This window comes from Stegodyphus dumicola, chromosome 5, assembly GCF_044657685.1.
Source record: "Stegodyphus dumicola isolate Sdum_Otavi_A_Nest chromosome 5, ASM4465768v1".
NCBI lineage: Eukaryota > Metazoa > Arthropoda > Arachnida > Araneae > Eresidae > Stegodyphus > Stegodyphus dumicola.
In genome coordinates, this window is record NC_140772.1 from 141,137,545 (window position 1) to 141,156,334 (window position 18,790).

The window sequence follows — 18,790 nt, forward strand, 5'->3', positions numbered from 1 at the left end:
TGAAAATGAGTGAAAATGATTTTTGTGGAGTTTTGGAATTACATTTGTGTAGATTCAAAATTGTTTGCATTGTGTGTTTCATTTTCAAAAAAATTGTTAGAATTAAATGTTTTATCTTAAGTATTAGCATTGTGTAAAATTTGAGGAATATGCTTTGTATAAGGCAGACATTAGGAGTAGTTTAAATTATTTTTGTTGTATTTATACGGTTATGTTATCTAGAAATAAGTGCAGGGTAATGTAACTGGCTTCTCTATTATCATTTAAATGGTTACCACTTGTGTTTTGAAAGCAGTGAAATGTATTTAGAATTTTTCCTTCCATAGTCAAGAAAAATTTCTTTATGAGGGGAGGAGTTGTGATAAGGTCACATAAAAGAAGAAGAGACTGAAGATTAATATGGACAAGGATGTCTCGTGAGCATAAGCTGAAAATTATTATTTTTTAACTTAGAAATATGTTTTCAATAGTTGTTAAAATAGTCTTTATTAAAATAATTAAATTGTTGGCAATGTTCAAAACACAAGCTCGAGAGCCCTGAATTGCTCTCACACGTAAAATGTGTAGAATTTGATTTTAAGAAAAAATTTATAGGTTTTTCTGTTGTTGATAGTATGAAGCCTCTTTTTTTTTTTTTTTTTTTTTTTGGCGTTCAATAAAATTTTCATGTGGTGTTCCGTCATTAGCGTTTTTATTGGAGTGCAACATCACACCGTTGAAGCATTAACACTACACCACAGTACCTAGAACAAAATTTCTTTATTTGAGTATTCTGTGTAATATTAATATGTTTATTATTAGTACCATATAAAAATGAAAGTAGTGAAAGAGCAACATTTCATTATTTGAGTACTGGACATCTGCTGCATATAGTATTGCTCCCTACCTGCTGAAAGTTTTTATTTCTGTTTTAAAAAAAGCATTACTTTAATTTAGCATTTCCCAGACTGTGTCCTGAAGTCGCCAGTGTTGTGTGAAAAACTATGGAACTGATGTTAAAGAACAATGAAACATTATCTACTTTTATATATATATAACACAATTTAAAACAACTCTTAAAAATTAATTTAAAGAGAAAACATAAAACAAAATGTTTATTTTGAATGGGTTAATAAATTTAGTAATGAAAGCATGACACCTGATGGTTTTTGTTGCTGACTAAATACATACAGAATATATTTCTATTAGTGTTTTTGTCCTGTGCTGTGAGGAAGTGTTTCAGTATTTTAAAAGTGTTAGTTTTCTTTCAAATTTTTACTTCTTTTATCTTCTTTTTGAAATTGGTAAGTAAATATCAAATGTGTGTTAACTAATGAGCATATTTGTTGTTTTAAATAAAGAATACTGTAATTTTACTGTATGATGAAGATGATAACTGGTAAAGACAAGTTTTACTTGTTATTTCCTTGTCATTTTCCTACATTTTAATAATATTTGCAGTTACCATTGGTCAGTATTTTCCTTAATAACAGTAAGATAATTCTTGAAATTGAAATTATTTCACAGTGACTGCTAAACTGACTGATATGAATGCAATAGATTAAAAAAAATAATTGATTTACAACTGATGTTCTGCAATGAGAAAAGTTTGGAAAACCCGGCTCTAAATTATGTTTATGCATACTCTTTATACTTTTATTTCTTACTACTTTTTTGTATTTTCTACAGATTCATACACCTGATCTTGGTGGTACTGCAAGAACTTCTGATGTTGTAGAAAATGTGATTAAAATTGTTCAAGAAAAAACGAAAATTTGAATGTGTTTGTGACTTTTGTATTTAGACTTTGTTGTTTTGTATTTTTTGTAAATAGTTATTTGGTTAGCTGTTGTGATAAAAGAAATGCAAATTAAATTTTGATGTTTAGCAATATGAAAATTGATTGTGCTTTTGCTGGAGCATATTAACAAGTGCAAAACTATTTTGAAAGAATTTCATTAAAAGAAGCTAATGTTATTAAAGAATATGATCAATATTTTAAAGAAAAAAGAAAAACATATGGAGTTGTTTATTGTTTTAGATAGTAGTCAGTTTTCTCAAAAATGAGTAGGAAGAGTTTACATGCATGTTTGAATAGGTTTTTATAATTGAGTTAGTGGATGCCAAGGATTTTCAAATTTGAAAACTTTCAATGTTTATTCATTATTTATTATAGAGCTTTAAAATTTTTGCTGTTAGTATTCTGTGATATTATCCACTACTAAAATTATATTTCCAAATTGTTGCAAAATACTTCGTGAAAATATTGTGTATTGTATTAAACACTTAATTCAAACTTACACATATCATTTTTGTTTTGAAATATAAGCTTTATTTAAATTGTTACTAAACAATTTAAAAATTAAAAATTGCTGGTTTTTTTTTTTTTTTTTTTTTTTTTTAAGTAAGCTTGATTAAAATTGTCAAGACAGTTATTAAAAGCAGCAATAAAATGTTTTTTATTTCTGAAATTTATCATAATAAAAGATATTTCTTCATTTTTATTTATTCAGTGCTTGAGAAAAACTGTCATGTTTGTCTTTTAACAGGTGCATTTATACAATACTCTAACTTATCTCAATTGTTCTTATTTGTGTTTGTTTTTAAATGATTATTATTATTTTTAGTTTTCTGTAACTTATAAACTACTCATTAACTTTTATCCCCCAATAAAAAAAGATTAGTGAGGGTTTGGTTTGGATTAGTTGATTATGGCAAAGCACATTAGGGCTATCTCCCTAATGAGAAGGATACCTTCGTAGAGGACTTTGTAAGGTCAACTGGCTCGTATGCAAGTTGCACATGAGTGAAACCATGAAAATGCCCATGCAGCCAGACATTTTGCCTGGAATTGAACCCAGGTCATAACTACCAGTGTTCAGCGATTTTACCGTTTGGCTGCTGGTGGGTACAGACATGTGAGAGGAGAAAAACTATATTTTCAATGTGAGTGAGGTCAATGATGCAGTTTTTCAATATTTTATGAATTTGAATTTTTAATATATTTACACAATAAGTCAGAAATGCATTTTTTTATTTTCTCTTATAAATTGCATGAATTGTCACTGTCCCACTGTAGTATTGGTTATATCAGTTAGATCACTTTTATAATTGATTGATTTTTTTTTTTTTTTTTTTTTTTTTTTTTTTTTTTTTTAATTTTTATTTTGCTGTAAGATTCTAAACTAATAAATCATTTTTTGTTAGTGTTTTCCCTATAAGATTTAAATCTGATAAAATTATCTTAAGCCTTTGAGATTTTACTATGCTTTCTCAGTTTTTTAGCTCTCTCTCTCTCTCTCACTCTTTTTTTTTTTTTTTTTTTTTTTTAAAGATGGCTTGAAGAATTTTTTTAACTCGGATATTTTTTTTTAAATTACTCAAGGGTATATATGTGGATTAATTATTGAATTACTATCTGAATATTGTAATTTAGACATTCATAATTCTTAAATGCATTTTATGTTATAAGGATTAAATAATTATATCTAATCTGATGGAGTCTTTTGAAAAAATGTAATATGGTATGATATTTTCTTAAATAACATTTGTTTTCAAGGTTTATTATATCAGACCTGATTAGCCAGTATCTGGACATACCATGAATAACTATAAAAATTAATAAATGCAGAAGGTAATGATGTGTTGAAACAAAAATGAATAGACATCATGCCAAATATTTATAATTAACAGTTTATCTTCCTGCAGCATTAAATGTGACAAACAGTTAAAACAAATTTGATTTTAATTAAAACTTATGAGTAAACATATTGTCTATATAGAAAACATATTGTCTAAGAAAATAATATATCTGCTTGTGCTTTATTTGCATGCCCATAGTAAAGCAAAATATTTGTGCTGCTTCTTTTAGTTTAGCTTGAATCAACAGAATTTTTTAGATCTTCTTTAAATTAATATATTAAATAAAAAGTGAAAAAATATTTCCCCAGTTTGGTATTTATGTTTTTCATTATTGTATAATTCATTTAGCATCAGTGTTTAAATTGCTGTAAATTAATTAAGAAACGCACAACTTCTGTAACATTTATCAGAAATAAATTACTAAGTTGCTTTTCATTTAGAATTTGGAAAGAAAACAAAGCAACCATTGAATAAATTTTGAACTCCTTTCTAAATAAGACCAGCTGTTTTTCTATGTTTCAGTTATTTTATTATATGTGACTATTATTAATTTTAATTCTATTGAACAAATTTAAACTGAAACACTGAATGCTTAATTCTTTAGAATGAATTTCTTAAGATCTAGATTTTTGTGGGTACTTACAAATGCAGCTGTGACAATATTTTCATATATAATATTTCCTACTTCATAAATGAACAAAGCTTAGGAATGTTTTGAAGTAAAAATTTTAAGTGGAATTTTTTTTTTTTATATTTTTTTTATTTTAGCATTTGTATGTACTTAATTGTACAGATAGATATATGAGATTTTAGTCTTATTTCATGTAAACTTTCATTTTTAGCTGAAACTTAGCATTTAAAATGTAATGTTCTTCAAATTAATATGAGTACTTTATATCAACATTTATATGTATTTAGCATTAGAAACCAAGTTTATGACCTATTTATATTGTTTAAAAGTCTGAATTAAAATGTATTTATTATGTTGATTTAGTTTGGTAGAAAATTTGGAATCAAATAATATTTTGCTTAGGTGGAATTTTGATATAAACTGAATGAGAAAATGTCTTTTAAAGCTTTCAAATGTAAAAATGCAAGAAAGCAAAGAAAATGTGTTCATAAATCTTCCATTTTCCATGAATAAACATTAAATTATAAAGTCTTTATTTAAAGTGCTGATTTTATGTTCTATAAAATTACTTATAGTGCTGAATTTATGGATGCAAGGTGATATTTTGAATTTGATATCATGTAGGGTCATTGTTAATAAGATGCAAAGAAAACCATCCTTATTAACTATCTTTTTTAACAAACAAAAAACTCAGTATACAGAGTGCACAGGAAAGACCCTTTAACCTGAAAACTCTTGGGAACGGAGAGAGCTACAGCTGTGCAAGTGAGGTAAGGGTATAGTAAAGTGACTATGCTTGACCTAATGCAAATGACAGCAGCACCCTTAGTGATGAAATTTGGAAGATAGGCATCGGAAATCGAAAATGAAAAGAGATAGAGTAAAAGAAAGTTTTAGAGCATCAAGTAATTAGTATGAAATGACATTTACTTCACATTGATAAGATAAATTATCAATAACATTTTTAATAATAAAATAGCATGTTCAAGTGTAAACTCTTTTTTAAGTTGTTAGATGATATCCGGAAGCAAGTTTATTTAACCCTTAAACACAGAGGTGAGGTCTGTATGACTGCGCCAGTATTTTAGAACTGCGAAACTGCATATAAGTTATATAGTTATTCTTTTCCTTTTCAGTACTTTCAAGTTGGGATAATGTATCTATTCCTAAATTTTTATTAAACTCTATCTATTAGTTTTTTAAAATAATTTTTAAAATTGGGTTGCAGCCATATAGACCTTACCTCTGCATTTATACTACTTTTCCTCTTGCATGAGGGGCAGATGACTTTATTACTACTTGTGTCGATCTTGTGCAAGAACTTAACTTTAGAGGTTTGACTTATGTTGGCACTATGAAAAAAAATAAGAGAGAAATACCAGGTGAATTTTATCCAAATAAAACAAAAAGTTAAGGATCTTGCCTTTATGCATTCACAGATAGAATGACTCTTGTTTCATATGTGCCTCAAAACTTAAAAAGTGTTATTCTCATTTCTTCAATGCATCATTTGAAATCAGAAGACCTTGAAACTGAGGAACCAGAAATAACAACATTTTACAATTTGACTAAAGGAGGTGTAGATGCATTGGATGAAAAATGTTCTAAACATTCTACAAGCCGAAGAACAAGGTGATGGCCAATGTCCATATTCTTTAGGTTACTTGATTAAGTCTTAAATACACACCAATTGTTAAGAGGTAGTGCCAAATTGGGGGGGGGGGAACTAATTTTTTGATCACGTTATCATCAGAAAACCACATGTGCATTCAGAGAGTGCGAGGAGTTTCCAGCAGAATCTATTCTAGCCCAGATGTAACAAATACCCCTAGAAAGCATAAAACATGCTTTCTTTCCCCTCCTAGACTGAGAAGAAAAGCTTCCTATCTATGTTTCAGCTGCAAGAATCCTATAAGTAAGAAATGTGTCAAGAGAATTTCCAAAAATTGTTTGGAAAATGCTTAAAACAGTGTGCTGCATTTTTAAAAATATTCCTCATATTATACTTTTTTTTTTTTTTTTTTTTTTGCATTATATTATATAATCCAGATTCTGTAGGTGAAAAATTTATTAAATAGTTTAGTTTGTACGCCTTTGCAAGTAAGTAGTATAATTTTATTTATTTGATTAAATGTTTTGTGCTTTTTCGTACGTGATTTGAAAATTAATTTTGAATGCATTAATTTTAGAGTTTTAAAACGAATTAATTATTTTAGTATAACAAGCAAAGTGTGTTAATGCTTATATAATAACAGTAGTACATTATTTTAAAATTTTATATTTTTAAAATGCATAAAATAGAGCGCGGTCTGAGAGACCCCTCCTCTGTGTTTACGTAACAGAAAATGAATGTCTGTACTTAGGGGTTAAACATTCTCGAAGAAAACCTGTTTCAGGTGTTTATTGTTTTCAGTTTGTGATATTGTGATGTCCACAATAAATTGATGCTGTTGCAAAATGAAAATGTATAATGCAAAGTGTTTCATTTATCTTTAAATGAGTTATTCAGTGCAATATAAATTACTTAAAAAATATTTTAACTAGATTTATTAGTGGATTTCTAAATATTTCTCAAGTTTGCTATCATCTGTGATCAGAATAAAATTATTTTAATCATTAATTATTTAATAACATACAAATTATAATTATAATGATTAATTATATAGTAACATACAAATTGCAAGCCTCTCTATTTCTAAGTTTGTTCAATATACTAATATACTTTTGAATATTTTTCTCTTTATATACATACTATATTAAGAAACAAAAAGCGAAAACCTATAAAGTTTTGAAAATTTATTCATTAGTAAAGATTTTATTTCATGAGTTAGCAGCAGCAGATAATATGTTTATTTATGAAGAGAAAGAAAATATTTTATGTGTTTTGATATCCATAAATTTTTTGTATTTAAAAAAAATTGTTAATTCTTTATGACGCGTTAGACTGTAATCAGATCGCAAGTGGGTTCTCCCCCCCCAGTAAAAATTAAATCCTTTGTTTTTACTTAATGCCGAGTAGGAGGTGTCTGGAAAAGGCTAACTTTGTTATTTAGTATGTTTGGGATTCTACTTGTTTAAGGATAATTTCTGCTCTACAGTTATTATTCGAATGTGAGGCTAAGAGCTATTGCTGTCTGATTGCATATTAAGCCCGTTTGATTGTCAAATAGTCATTTGCCATATCTATTCTAGAGGAAAATCCACAAGGCAGAGGATAGCAGTTTCCGTTCCGATATCGCAATCTACTAATTTAATTTTCCGCATCCTCATTAACTAGAATTTGGGCTTTATTGCTAGACGTTCCCATCCTGATAGATTTATATACTCAAATCTTTAGCTACCTTAATTACGTGGATGGGATGTGGATTCGTTATATCTTAACCGTTTATAGGGCCTATTCACTCCAAGACTAATACTATTTATTACCTTCGTTACCATGACGACAGACTGCATGACGGAAAGAGGGATAATCTAGTAACTTTTTGTATTATTTGTCACACATATATATCACATCTCTGTTTTGTAAAAGAATCTTTACAAAATTTATATGGTGACTTGAATTAGAATTATTAATAGCCAATCGTTCATTATCTGCTGTCTCGATCCATATGCTCTGTATTAAATTTATTCAATTATTTTCTGTAAGACTAGATGGCGGTTTAAAAGCAAAGGTTTCTCCAAACTCAAATAGCTAATGTAGAATTTATTGTTACTAAATTTCGAGTAAATTATGGGAATGATTAAAATACAGTCTGTTGGATTTACTTAATTGAATTAAAACTATCAGTAGAGCCATAAATATCGCCGGGACAACCTAGGCAATGCTGTGTTGAACTGAATTTGATGGTTTAAGTGCAAAGAACGTGATATTTAATAAATAAAGGTAACACAAAAAACTCTCCTTTGGACGTAATTTAAAATCTGAAACCTTTCAGATTTTTTTTATTTAAAAATTATTTTATTTGTTTTTTATTTAGTTTTATTTTGTAATTTTATTTATTTATTTATTTATTATTCTTTTTATTTTTTAATTGAGAATATTTATCGGAAAATCCTCTGGCAATTTAACCAACAAAATGTTTATTTTATTGAAGCTGTTAAAATAACATGGCAGGACGCTTTCATGTATTCAATAAAAATTATTGAATAATATTGAATTTTATTACTACAGCGGGTGCTAAGTCACAATATTTAATATCTGATATTTCGGCTAATTAAAATTTTACATTCTAATGCAATCGTTATTATTTTGGGAATTTGTTAAATTTGGGAAAATTAGTCCTCTTCAAACTAATTAATTTGCTTAAATTTGCATTACGAAATTCTGACAGTAAATGTGACTGATAAACTAAAAACTGATTTAGACAAATTGGTGGAAGTTGCCAGTTTTATTAAAGACTTGCATTAAATTCTGTGTACTAGAAAATGGGATGCGAGCAGGGAGTTCTGTCTTACAATACGTTGAAGTTAGATGGTTATCCATAAGCAAATAAAAAAGGATCATGCAAGTAGATAAATAGCCAATAAAGAACCAATCTAAGATGTTAATATCAATTTAAGATTTGTTCTCTTTTTCAGTTTAAAATTTCCTTCCAGATCGAAGCGAATTGGAAAGTTGTTCTTTGGTGATCGTGGTTGGATGTCTTAGTGCATTTAATTGATCTTTTCCGAAGATTAGACGATTTAAATAAGGAAAAAATATGAGGACTTTTACTGCTGCAGACAGAATAAATTCATAGGCATTTGCATATATACCAGAATTATTTGTAGTGCAGCCATTCTAGGTAACATTTGTCTCGAGTTTAACTGTTCATAAAAAAAGAAAATGCTTTGATTTTAAACACTCTTTTTCGACATCTTGAGTAACATAAACCTCATAATTTCGATTAAAAATTTTTAATGCAAACCGTAATTGAAAAATAATGAAATCCTAATTTTTATTATAATATTTGCTTTTCAAGGTTTTTAATTCTACGAACGTTTTTGAAAAATATTCAAGTACATAATCTTTCTTCTGGAAGATTTATCTGTGGGAACTTTGACATATAGCTGTTTGTATATTGCATACTTATCATGGAAAGCAATAGTCCCAGAAACGTCCACTTGCAAGTATTGGTAGTTAACAGCAACATTTTTAATATCTTATGTGATAATTTTCGTTTAAACTGTTGAGTTGTGTAAAAGTTGTACTGTTTTTAGTCGAAAATGAAAGGCAGATTTTTCACACAATAGGCCATTGTTATCAATGTCATTGTCATCTGTTTGGTATCAGATTTAACCCAAGCTGATAAACACTTCTATTTTTAGAGTCATAAAAGACTTATAATGCCTTCTTCACATTTTTTACTCATCGAAGGTATGAAGAGAGAGGATGTTTCATAATGACTGAATGAAATTAGTAGTTTGTAGTAGAGAAAGTAGTTAGGAAGAGGGATCAAACATCTTAACCAAAGTTCAATAATTTTCAGGGAGAGATCAAATCAGCATGAGATCTGGCACTACCATGATGAAAATTAATATTTACACGGTTGATGAGCAGTCCACTCAAATATGTTTTGCCTCAGCCTGTCCAGCCGTTGGTAGTAGAAACCAGAATACATTTGGTTACACGTGAGTATCTTCCAATATACAAATCACCACCAAATCTTTTTTAAGATGCAGTCATCTTTCTGAGGTTGAACTTCTTTCTAAACGGTTTGCAATTCAGCACACGGTTTTTCAACGGTTGGCCCCACAGCATGGTATCTATGGCTGAATTCCCGTTTCAATTCATTCCAAAATTATTTCATTTCAGTAATTTGAAGAAAAGAAATACAAGTACTGATTCTTTCTTTTAACTGCTTCTCAGAAAGCTAATATGGAATATACAGCTCAAACTTCACAGTAATCCCAGCTTATTGCATTCTTCTTTTGATACTTGCTCTGTGTACTGACAAAGTTTCGATAGTTTGTGAACATTCAATGTGGGTCACTTTTTATGGTTTGGTCCAGAATAACTATTAAAAAGTGTCTAGAATGCAGTTGATTTTTACATTATTTGTCATCGTTCAAAATTCATAAAACTAGGTATGATATCTGTTTTTGTCAATTGCATCTTGCCATACACTTGGTAAATGCTTTGCAACCTCTGGATACAATACTGGTAGAATTAGACTTGGATAGTAAATTATATCTTATGTTTTCTTTACCGCTCACTGTTTTAAACTGCTAAACGCATCACTGATAAATTGAGTTTCTTTATATATGTTCTACTGCCCCACGATTTAGTAACTTGTGGAGATTTATTTAATTTAACTAACAGTTAGTTTTTAGTTAAAGCAACTTACCCTTCATTCTCGTTTTCAACTTCTCTTTCTTGCCAGAATGTTAATAAGCTAGCGCCTGTGTATTCAATTGAGATAGAAAGACGTGCTTGGGAAGGCTTTGGAAGGTGATTTCAGTCAAGTCACATGACTTCCTTGGATTAGCCTGTACAGGATCGAGGAACCAATCGCTAAGGTTTCATTGTGCCACCTCCCTATTGGAGCTTCAATCTCACGTAACCAAGCAAGAACTTTACCTTCAAGCAGAGACTCACATTCACGTTCAAATGCTATAGAAATTTCACGGTAACAAACAGTTACCACCTTCTCTTTCGCCTCAACGTTTCTGTTCCAAGCATGATCCATCATTTTCATACGACATTTAGGCATTATTTCAACTGAACTGATAACGTCGCGCTCATCGATCGCGAGGAGCGCGATGAATTCACTACTGGTACTGTGATTTCAGTTAGTTTGTAGAGACATTAGGTATTTTTGGAAGCAGACAAGATGAAAAATTAGCAACGCCTTCGCCGGGAATCGAACCGCGGACCTCTCAATTACACGCCGAGCGTGCAGACCACCACACCACGAAGGCGGGAGAAATAATGCCTTATAAGTTAGAGAGAAAATGTTATGCCCGCTTGAAGGCCACGTTGCTATTTTGAATTACCAGCGATTAGATTGCTGTGGCGTTGAGTGCTTCTAGCCGTTAGGTTTGTTTCGGTCGACTTCTACGAATCAGAGCTTTCCTGCGCGTTAAATTATCCTATGAGCTCTTAGGCTAAATTTACTACATTTAATCTGAAGTTAATTGTCACTTGTTTTGAGTTAAGCCAGAAATGTTGGTCTTTGTAAGCCCAAGTGGAGCCATCTTTGAAATTATAGTAAGTGAGTAAAGGGTCCTTTGCACCCTTCTTCTGACTTTCTGTTGTAATTAAGATCTGGGGGTAATTCCTTATTCAGTCTTTTACAACTCGTAGTTTATGCTATCTAAAAAACCGAGACTCTATAAACTGAAGTTACTAGTTTTCAGTAATGCAAGTCATCCAATCACAGTTTTTACCTATAAAAAGGTTAAAACCTTTTGCCCCTCTTCGATAATAATAGATATAAATGCATAGTTAGGTAACAAGTTCAAATTATAATTCATCGTTAATGGTTAAAAAAATTCTTAGGTACAGCTTTTAAGAAGTATTCTCTTTATCGAAAAGAAATGTTAAAATATAGGGATTCTAAGAATAAGTAATAAAGGAGGCGACAAATTTTAAGTCCAAGAACTGAAAATTCTGACAGTTATTGGTAACATTACTAACATAACACTTGGAGGCTTGCTGTCGTTTTTAGAAGGTAGCATTTACTATTTTTGTAATTTTTATCCTTGTATCAACAGAAAAGATGAATAACTATAAAAAGTGGAAACTTATTATTTCAATTTTGTTAAGGAATAGAAATATTTTTTGCAGAATTTAAACGGAAAAGTGTTTGTTTATTTTGCTGTGCAAAAATATTTATAGATAAAAAGGTAACGTTAAATATGTAGAGTCATTCGTTTTTTTGGGGGGGGGGGCAGGAAGCAGGAGACGTGAAAAAACTCTAGTGCCTTTGCCTGGTCTCAAACTCTGGACCTCTCGAATGCGCTTTGAGTGTGCTTCCAGTTACAGAACGAAGGCATGCGGAAAGAAGAGAGAAAATACCTTATAAATGCTTTAGAAAACAATGTTCAGTAATGAATGACAAATGTTCATAACTGTAAATTAAAGAAGGCAAGACAACTGAAAAAATTAAGTTGTCAGCAAAGTTTTGTAAAATGCATAGATACAAAATAAAGATGGCAGATCACATCTTATCGTGTTTCACTAAATCATAGCATAAACGAAGAAACCTTATAAAGATGAGAAATTGGCTGAAATAATTTTTTTCAGAATCAGATGTATTATTTGTTAATATCGTAAACAAATTTGACATAATGTCGATACTGTTAATCAAAATCGCCTAAAATAACTGAGCCAGATAAAAAAGAAAATTTGAATCTTTATCTCAGTTTGAGAAGCTAACAGATAAACAAAAGCAGCTGAAAAAGTTAAAAACAGTTATAGCGGTACCCGCAGCTGGTCTACAACTCAGACAAGAATACAGAAAATACAGTAGAGAGAGAAGTATTAGCCTGAAGAACTGAAACGGAGAGATTATTAAAAAAAAAAAAAAAAAAAAAAAAAAAAAATTCTCAGCTGGGGAGAAGTAAAATGTAGTGAGTAGTGAAGAGCAAAAATAAAAATATAATTGTACATTAATGTTAACATTTATTAAAAGCGTCTGTAGAGTCATTATGTATTTTGGAAGCAGGAGAGATGAAAAATGAGCAACACCTTCGCCGGGAATTGAACCGCGGACCTCTGGAATACGCGCTCAGCGTGCAAACCACTACACTACGAAGGACGCTAAGAAGGCGGTAGAAATACCTTGTACGTCAAATACTGAGCATGTAAACGCAATTCACAGGGTATGAAATACTAAATCGCATGTAACAAGATTAGAAAAATGTCCATGGTTGACTTTTATATTTCAAAAGAGATATATACATGTCCAAATATTATTGCACTTGAGAGAAAGAGGAATACAATCTGTATACACAAAACAGATACACATTTATATATACAAGAAAGAACACGATGTACAAGCCAAATCTTGAAAGTATGTACTTGTGAGGGAAGTCACCCTTTCAAATACAGAGTCTGAGCTGATGCGAAAAGTTCTACAACTATTTTGTAAGCCAGCAGATATGACTTCGAAAGTCTATAGTGTAACTTTTAAAGAATATCGGATGTATCTTGACGACAGCAGAAATCTATGAGACTTCATGATTTAGGTCAGGTAGGCCAATCATTCACAAGATTTCAGATTTACAAGTTTCTAGGCCAATAATTAACAAGACTGTAATAGTCTATGCCATCATAAAGAACTTTTCTTTGACATAAAGAGAGACAGAGAAATACTGGCTCTTCTTATTAAAAAGAGACAGATCCCAAACAGAATTTAGACTTAACTTTAAAAGAGAAATAGCATACAGCAAACGTTCATAAAGCGATGAATATCTGTACATGAAACATACGTAAAGTGCGTTATTTTCCACGGATGCTCCTTTGACTTTTTACACATGTAAAAGCAATATTTGGAAATATTTTCTTTTATTCTGTGTGATATTACTTTTTTAAATTTAAAAATACTAATTCTATGATTTTTAAAGTTATTAATGAAATAATAAATCATATTCAAGCAGAAAAATTTTGCATTGTTAATAATTTTTCTGCCTTTTTGGGAACGAGTAAAACTTAACGTTTGATCTAAAATTTGTTTACATGTTACATGTACCTTTTAAAACGGGGGATATTTAATTAGACCTGTCGATAATTTCAAAGTTTTGGATTATTGTCAAATAACTATTCTGGAACATTTTAGATTATTATTATTATTATTATTTTATTAAAATTATTCTAAAAGTGTGCAAATAGTTTCTATGCTACACTTTTAAAAAATGTGTAAATTCTTTACCAAATGTACAAGCTGATTTCGGTATTAGTTGGAACGGTAAAAGCTGAGTAAGTAGGTAATTAATTATCATGCAAGAATGCATCATTATATCTAATTTATTTGATTTTCTATATAAATTGCACAAGTGGAAAATTGGCAGTATAGGAAAATTGGCTGATTTGCAATCATTAAATTTCGGTATTTCAGTGGAAAGCTTAATTTAAGAGTAGAAAACTTCAAAATCTTTTATCAAGCTACGCAATTTTGAGAAAAAGTGTACTTTTAAAAGTCTAAATCAAACAAAACCATAAATGTTAACAAAAAAATTTTGAAAATTGAAAGTGAGATGGGTAGTTATTTTTTTTTTTTTTTTTTTTTTTTTTTTTTGCTATCAGTGTATGCTCGCTGGCTTACACAATCCTCATCTGTGATACATATACAGTAATGAAAATGTTGCTGCTAAAGACCGAAACCTGGAGAATGTCAACATTCAAATAGTCGCTTAATGTATGTCCGAAATATTTGCTAAATATCCTTATTTCTCGTATTCCTCCGAAATATTTGCTATTATTCTTATTTATTTATTATTTACTTAAATTTCACAAACAGCACCGGCTAGTATTGACGTTCACCATGTGCTGATACTGAATGTTGAATAAAATTATTTTTGTTACGTTTCTAAATCATACTTTAGTATTAAAACCTATTATGATAAGTTACAGCACATGGAAATAAACTGTTGAACGTGATTCGAACACTGCATTCTGAATGAGAAAAGAAAATAAATAATAATAAGTAAAATCACATAAATAAGTAAGTAATAAACTTACTTATTTATGTGATTGACGTTATGCAGTCTTATTTATTGCAACAACAATAACAGGTGATGATCCGAATGTATTAAAAATATAAACAAATATTCGATCTTTCACCGACGTATTTGAAGAATGTAGACATTCTCCAATTTCCTCATTCACAGTAACAAAAACATTATTCAAAAAAATTTTTTTTTTAATTTTTATTTATTTTTATCAGCAATATTTTAGAGTTTTCGTATTTTAACTAGTATCAAAAGAAATATTGGCATACGTGTATACGTATATGATGGGCATATGTGTATACGTATATGATGGGCAAATAATTAAACAGATTTTTTTTTTTTTTTTTTTTTTTTCCCATATTATTCTGAATGATTCGTTTCGCACTTTATGCGCACTGAGGAATAAAAATATCTCTGTTTGAATATTTATGACTTCCTTTTCCGTTCTGTGATGCTGAATAACTTCACTGATAGCGAGAGAATTATTCTGTACGACCTTTTTTTGTGGTACAAAAAACTAAATTAATTTTTTAACTGGTGAAAACGCATTCTTATACAGAGATCTATGAAATGAGATTGTCTTTGCTGTTCATACTCCAAATGATTGTACTACTTCATTAGCATTGTATGTATTTGGCTTCATTCCAGGGTTCCGCATTTCACAGGAACCAAAAAAAAAAAAAAAAAAAAAAAACGAATTTAGTTTAAGCTTTTTGAGTAAACTAATAATTACGAAATGTTTTTTAATTGAAAAATTATTTCATCCTTTCCCCCTTTTCCAGTGTATTTCAGAAATGTGTTACATCAAAATTAGTTGCAGAAATGTTTCATTTTTATTTTTCTCCCTTATCGACTGGTAAAAACAAAGTGATAAAAAATGTCTTGAAAAACTTCATTCTAATGACATTGTATTATTTAATTTTGTTGTTATTTTTAGCTTTTTTTCCCCTGAATTGTTTTAATTTATTAGCATTGCGCTACTGTCTTTATGCAGTGAAAAATCTATTTGAATTTTCATCATGTCATCTTTTTACCCAATGGATTCAGTTTTTTAGGTGACTGTATATAGTTTATTGAGAGCATGGAACCATAGATACTTAAATTTCACAAACAGCATTTAACAAGATGAAACCTATTTAACCCATTAGCCGCTGGTGTTGCGTTGACGCAACGGTCAAAATAAATGCGTATATAAATATAACTAACTACCTAAGATATTTTATACCAGCAGATGATTTTGTGTAGGGAATATTATGAAGATTATTTCTGTAAAAAAATATTTGCCTTCAACAATCTTTTTGTTTATAATAATTAATCTTATATTTTAAGCAAAATTTTCGACCGGGTATTTTTGCTGAAAATATTTAACGAAAGAATCGCCGTCTTTATGAGTCATCCATTTTTAGTCAAGGTCACCGTTTATCAGAACATTACATCAGTCAGATGTTTATATTTGTGTTGGGGAGGAAGGGAAAACAGGTGTTGTGTTGACGCAACGTCAGCAGGAAACGGGTTGTCAATCTCCTTTTTCACTCATTCCTTTCGATGTTCTGGGTTCATGTTCTGGTTGTTTAAAAATGTCTAGAACGAGGTATCTTACATTAGAAGAAGCCCTTCAAAGATTTTTTGATGAAGAAACAAATGATGATAATGTTAATAATGACCAGAATGAAACTGATAATGTTGTTTTTCCCCCAGAAATTGCAGCGGCTAGTGACGAAGAAGAAAGGAATGGCAATGTTTTAAATAATGATAATGATATTTTACCAAATGATACTGCTGGGGAAGTTGAAATTCACGTAAGAAGTAAGTTTCAGCCTTCTAAATGCATTTATAGTCATACTAAAAAGTTTAAAAAGCAGAAGACTGAAATCTTGAAGTGGATAAAAAAGGAACTTTTAGTTATTCTCAGGAAGAACATGAAGAAAGAAATAGAAGAGAAATTATAAAAGACAAAACACAAGGTAAAACTAGTGCACAGATTTTCGATTTTCTTTTTGGTTTAGACATTTACTCTCTTCTCGTTGAACAGACAAATATATACGCTCAGGAAAAAAAAAAAAAAAAAAGTCCAGAATTTATTGCATCTGAAGCCTATATGAGATGATTTATTGGAAAATTATTGCTTACAGGATATCATTCTTTACCTCAAGAAAAAATGTATTGGTCTTTTGATAAGGACATTTCTGTTCCTGTTGTACAAGAATTGATATCACGTTTACAGTACAGGAATATGAAGCAGAATTTGCATTTGACAATAGTCAAATTGACAATACTGCTAAATTATATGAGGTGAGACCGTATCTAAACTTACTACATATCAACACTTTTTACTACTGGAAATATAAAATCTCTTTTAGATTTCAAACGCGAGAATGCATTATTCCTTTTGCAAACTCCTATTGAGAATGTAGAATTGGCCAGAAATAGATCAGCAACAGGAAGACCTAGTAAATTCAGCATTCGAAAATGCATTGCATGGAGATGGTAGACATTTTATCATAAAAGTCTGTTGATAACAAAAGACTTTGTTGTAAAGAATACCATAGCCAGACTGTTTATAGATGGAAAGTATGTAATGTAGCTTTACATCATGATCGTAATCAAGCTTTACATGCTTGAATCTTTCAAATGAAATAATCTGTATTTGTAAAAGAAATACAATGTATATTTTAATATTAAATTAATTACAAGTAAAGTGATTTGTAGATTTATGAAATGTTATACAGCTAAAAAGTAATCCTGCTCCCCACTCAAAAGAAACATCACACGAGTACAATTCTACTCACTAAACATCCGTAGTCTTATTTTGCTGACATTGCGCGAACGCAACACTCGCTTTTTCCACAGGGAAAAGCATTTTTTTAAAAATTTTCAATGTAAATTTATGTTATAAATGCTTAATTTAATATTTGTTATTATTTTCATGAGAAAAGAAACATTCCTTGTAGTTTTGGCGGTTAATGGGTTTGGTACTTAACGCTTTCCTTTTCTAACTTTCTTGTACGAAGTAAAGAAAATATCTAACCGGGAAAAATTTCGGTATCATGTTTCAACGAAAATACTCATTTTGACTGCTCTCGAAACAAATTTCAAAGTGGCATCTGTTCGTACGGACAAATTAAAGGACTCTTTTTTCCGAACGGATTGTAAAATGGATTCAGAAGAGACGTTTTCGTGACGACTTGACGACTGTACATACACTGCCGGGTAAAAAAAAAAAAAAGACATTTTTATTTCTCCAGTTCTACTGAGACGATTAACGAAATTCAACAATTCGTTCTTCATGTCTTGAAAGCACGACTTAGGATATGTGTTAGATTTATATATAACACTGCTTTAATATAGGTATTTTGACACAAAATCGGACTTTTTCTGAAATGACATACCAATTGTTTTCCATATTTCGATTCTACGGCTCAAATTATGCCAAACTTTGCCAATTTTTGTAAAAATCCCACGAGTAGTTTTTAAAAAATTAGCTCTGAAAATTTTAGCTCCTCTGTTAATTGAATTTGATATATATTTATTAATATATCTTTTTTTATAATTTTTAATAATCCCGAACAATAAGCTGTCACTCTGTCGTTTTTTGTTTTCGTTAGCAACAATTTATCGCGCAAAAGGTATAAAATTTAAATCTTGTGTGAATTTTGGGACACCCTTCGCTTTTCACGTACGTAAATTTCTGTAAATTCTGAATGAATTTTGATTCAAAACTCTTTATTATTCGTAGTATTACTTTGAATATATGAAACTGAACTCTAATACTTTTATATTGTTCACAGAGAGTTTCAAAATTAATTAATTCATTAAGAAACAAAGATGGTTATGTCGAGTAGGAATGCTGTTTCAAGAGTACAATTTGTTGGGTGACCTACGGAA

General features: G+C 29.9%; 1 protein-coding gene across 2 annotated transcripts in view; it reads left to right on the forward strand.

Annotated features, from left to right (window-relative positions):
* Idh3g (Isocitrate dehydrogenase (NAD(+)) 3 non-catalytic subunit gamma) overlaps nucleotides 1–4,793 on the forward strand; it is a 107,162-nt gene extending 102,369 nt beyond the window's left edge. For both annotated transcript variants that reach the window (XM_035371969.2, XM_035371968.2), the window contains exon 12: nucleotides 1,669–4,793. In XM_035371969.2, the coding sequence (XP_035227860.2) occupies nucleotides 1,669–1,758 (90 nt within the window). In that variant the 3' untranslated portion in view covers nucleotides 1,759–4,793. The remainder of the gene's footprint in view (nucleotides 1–1,668) is intronic.
* The last annotated feature ends 13,997 nt before the right edge of the window (nucleotides 4,794–18,790 follow it).